General features: G+C 53.1%; 1 protein-coding gene across 8 annotated transcripts in view; it reads right to left on the bottom strand.

Moving 5' to 3' along the window:
• TBC1D2 (TBC1 domain family member 2) overlaps positions 1 to 3,571 on the bottom strand; it is a 47,952-nt gene that overhangs the window by 1,466 nt on the left and 42,915 nt on the right. For 7 of the 8 annotated variants that reach the window (XM_029919925.1, XM_029919926.1, XM_029919931.1 and 4 more), the window contains 2 exons: positions 2,009 to 2,129; positions 457 to 642 (listed from right to left, as the gene is read on the bottom strand). In XM_029919925.1, coding sequence (XP_029775785.1) covers positions 457 to 642; positions 2,009 to 2,129 — 307 coding nt within the window. The remainder of the gene's footprint in view (positions 1 to 456; positions 643 to 2,008; positions 2,130 to 3,571) is intronic. The other variant, XM_029919930.1, reaches the window with a different exon arrangement.

Below are 3,571 nucleotides of genomic sequence, written 5' to 3'. Positions count from 1 at the left end.
GTGTCAGTAGGAATCAAATGGAATAACAGATCTAAAGGTGCTCTGTAAACTGCGGTGTGGTACTCCGTCATCGACCACCGTGGGGACACTGGGGCCGGGGGCACGGGGAGGGCCTGCCTAGGGTCTCCTAGAAAGGCGAGGGGCTAAGCTGGGACCACACCCAGTATGGGGCTCATTCCAAACAGGTGGGAGAGAAGGGGGGGGCCCACATGACTGGGTGGGCAGTGGATGGAATAGGGATGGGCCTCCTGGGACACAGTCATGCCTCTTCCTCAGGGAAAGGAAATCCCCCCAACTTCTCTTCTCCTCACATGCACAAAGCACTTTGGTTTACAAAGCCACGCTCCCACGGGGTGTCCTCAACACCCCTGACAGGGGGGCACTGTCTTTCCATTCCCTGGGGGCAGAGTGGAGCCTTGCCCAGGGCTGTCCTGCTCCACCCTGGCAGCGCCCTACCTTGGTGCCCTCATACAGGAAGGCATCCCAGACCCGGAGAAGGATGTTGCTGATGAGACTGTCTGCAAAGACCACGAGGAACCAGTTGAAGGTGACGAAGGAGAGGTCCACGCGGTGCTGTGCCAGGTGAGCCATCAGCCTGGGCAGCTTCTCCGAAAGGAGGTCCCGGAGCACCCGCTGGTCCGCCTGGAGCCAGGAGGCAGGGCTGTCAGCTGCCGCCCTCCCTCCCTAGCCCATCCACACAGGTCATGGAGTTGCTCCCCACTGGCCCGGGGGACCCAGAGTGCCTGGAGGCACCGGAGCCCTGGCTGGCCGGGAGACAGGCACCCGGCGCCCGCCACCCGCAGTCAGGCCTCTGAGCCGGAGCGCTGGGCGGTGCCACGAGGTGTCTGTGGGCTAAGTTCTCGGCCAGCGGCGTTTTGGCCCCTGTGCCCTCCTGAACCTGGAGCAGTTCAGGCTGGTGTTGGCCTGAACTCTACATCATCTGGGGTCTGACACACAAGATGCTCAGGGTAGCCAGCTCAAGACCTAGGGTAATTCACTGAGCCTAAAATGCCACTGCCCCTGCTGAAGGACTCATAGGTCACCTGATGTGACACCTGGGAATTATCTCACGGGGAGTGGGCATGGTACAGTGTCTGGGTGCCTGTGTTTACAGTTTTTAAAACTAGGTCATAGGTACACGGAGATTCATATACTGTTTTCTCTATTTTTTGTACATTCGAAATTATCTATACAAAAAAAAAAAAGAGAAAACCCTTCCAACAACTCCACCACAACACACTGGTTACACAACTTCCCTCGATGTCGGAGACGTTGAAACATAAAAATAAAACACGGAGATGGGAGGTCTGAATGGTTTCGTGGTCACACCTGTCAGCGAGCCCAGGAAGCAGTGCTCCCACCCAAAGGCGGACACACCAGGGCTTCAGACAGGGGGTGTCGCAGGCCACGGCCACACAGCTGGCTCGGGGAGGGGTCGGGTCTGAACCCGGCTGCACCTGACTCTGGCCTGGGCTGTGCCCAGAGGGTGGCCGAGGAGGAAAGGATGGAGACGGCTGTGCTTCTCCACAGGCGACGAGGCGCGCGTGTGAAGATTTACCCCTGCCTCCCATCCTGGTCCCACTTCCGCCCACCTGGCCTCTGGTTTGATTCTTCACTGGCAAAAACCAAGAGACTCTAGATTTTCTTCTCTGTCCCTCCCTAAGAAACCATTTCAAGAAAGAAAGAGACTCTAGATTTTCTTCTCTGATTTCAAGGAAGGAAGGGAGGAAGGAAGGAAGGAAGGAAGGAAGGAAGCATCATTCTCAGAGACATAGTGTCACCACTGGAATAACAGGACTATCCCGTGGACAGGGCCCCAACACCTGTAAAGGCCATCACCTCACCAGAGCTTCTCAGGAGTCCCAGGGAGGGTTACTGGCCTTTTGTACAGAGGGAGAAACGGAGGCCTGAGAGGTTCCTGATTTTTCTGATTCACTGGCTTCAAGGAGCCACTCAAGGGGCACCAGCCTGTGTGGCCTCCAAGTCCCGAGCGCCCTGCTCGGCTCACCTGGGATGACGTGAGTGTCTTGCTATAGTAGCCAGCTGGCATGATGGTCTCCACAATGGCCACGAGGCACCAGAAGGCACACTCCTCTTCCTCCAGGACCAGCAGAGCAATGGCCGCTAGCCTGGAAGGGGAAGAAAGGAGGGCTGGGGTGATGTGCAGAAGTCACAGCCAGGCAGAGGGTGACAGAGGTAGCTTCCCAGATCCCAGGGGGTTGTCATGTCCAACCCTAACCAGGAGAGTGCTAGAACCTGGGGCGAGAGCAACATGCTTTTGGGGAGGACTACACAGGGATTTCCAGCGCAATGGGGAGATTGGAGTCTCTAGGAGGGGCTCTGGGGTCCTGTTGCCGAGGTGTGAATTCTGGACCTGCTGCTTCCTTACTGGATGATTCTGGGCAAGTTCCTAAACCTCTTTGAGCCTCAGCCTCTTCATAATAATCACAGGACTATTATGAGGATAAGTTAACAAGAGATAAATGCCCAGCATAGCACCTGACATGTAGTGGAGCGCTTTATGAATGTTAGCTATCCTCATCTGAATATCCTCAGGCTTTGAGACCTTGGCAAGTGTGCTAACCTCTCTGAGTCTTGCTTTCATCATCTGTAAAGTGGGATTAACCACCTCTACCTCCTAGGGCTGCAAGGCATTCTGAACAAGAAGACCGAATTACAGTGTCTTGCTAACCGTCTGGCACATAGCAGGTGCTCATTATACAGAGTTCTTTCTCTCATTTGCTTCCCCTCCCCCCAAAGTTATCATGTAGCTCTAATGAGATCATGGCAAGAAAGGAAGAAGTCCACAGTGCTGAGCAGGAATGTCAGCCTGCAAGAAGTATTGTTTTCCCCACTTCTCCCATCTTTCCTGGCAGGTCTCACCCAGGGCCAATCCAGGAATACATTTCCCAAAATGCAGTGGTGCCTTTAAGACGCTAGGTGAACACAAGGTCCCAAATTCAAAGATGTTTGGGAAATGCTGCATACTCTAGCCTCCTTTTAGAGGCTGGTGGTATACAACATTTTAGTAAAAGCCTCTGAGAAATTCTGCAGTGACAAAACCCCCTGTGACTCTAACCTAGGGCTGTCCACTGGGGCTGTGGAGCCCCTTTTGTACAGTGTACCCACTGAACACCCTTAGGGAGATGCCACCTTACAGCATTGTGAAGCCTCACACTGTTGATGGGCTTAAAGAACACAGGTCATTGTCTAGCTATTTATCCTTTTCTGGGCTCTTACTAGACTGGATTCATGACCTCTAACCTCTTCTGAGGTTCATATTGTTTAAAGAAACAGGGTCCATTCTCAAAAGAAAAACAGAACCCCTTTTCTCTCCCTAGTAGATTGGGAAGGAACTTCTTTTCATTCTAAATTATCTGTATAAATCCTCCTGAATCTGAGCTGAGGGGACGAAGAGAAGAGTCAGAGGTCTCCTTGAAAATAGAAAGTTTTGCCCTCTCAGAGTTGGGGAAGGGGGCCTTCCAAGGTCATTAAGTTGAGGGATAACAAATGTGTGAAACACTGGCCACCACTCTCTTTTGTCTATGACCAGAGCAGACATAACTAATCA

This window comes from Suricata suricatta, chromosome 13, assembly GCF_006229205.1.
Source record: "Suricata suricatta isolate VVHF042 chromosome 13, meerkat_22Aug2017_6uvM2_HiC, whole genome shotgun sequence".
Classification (NCBI taxonomy): domain Eukaryota; kingdom Metazoa; phylum Chordata; class Mammalia; order Carnivora; family Herpestidae; genus Suricata; species Suricata suricatta.
Note: the sequence above shows the minus strand (reverse complement) of the source record. Positions and strands in the feature narration are given on the sequence as shown.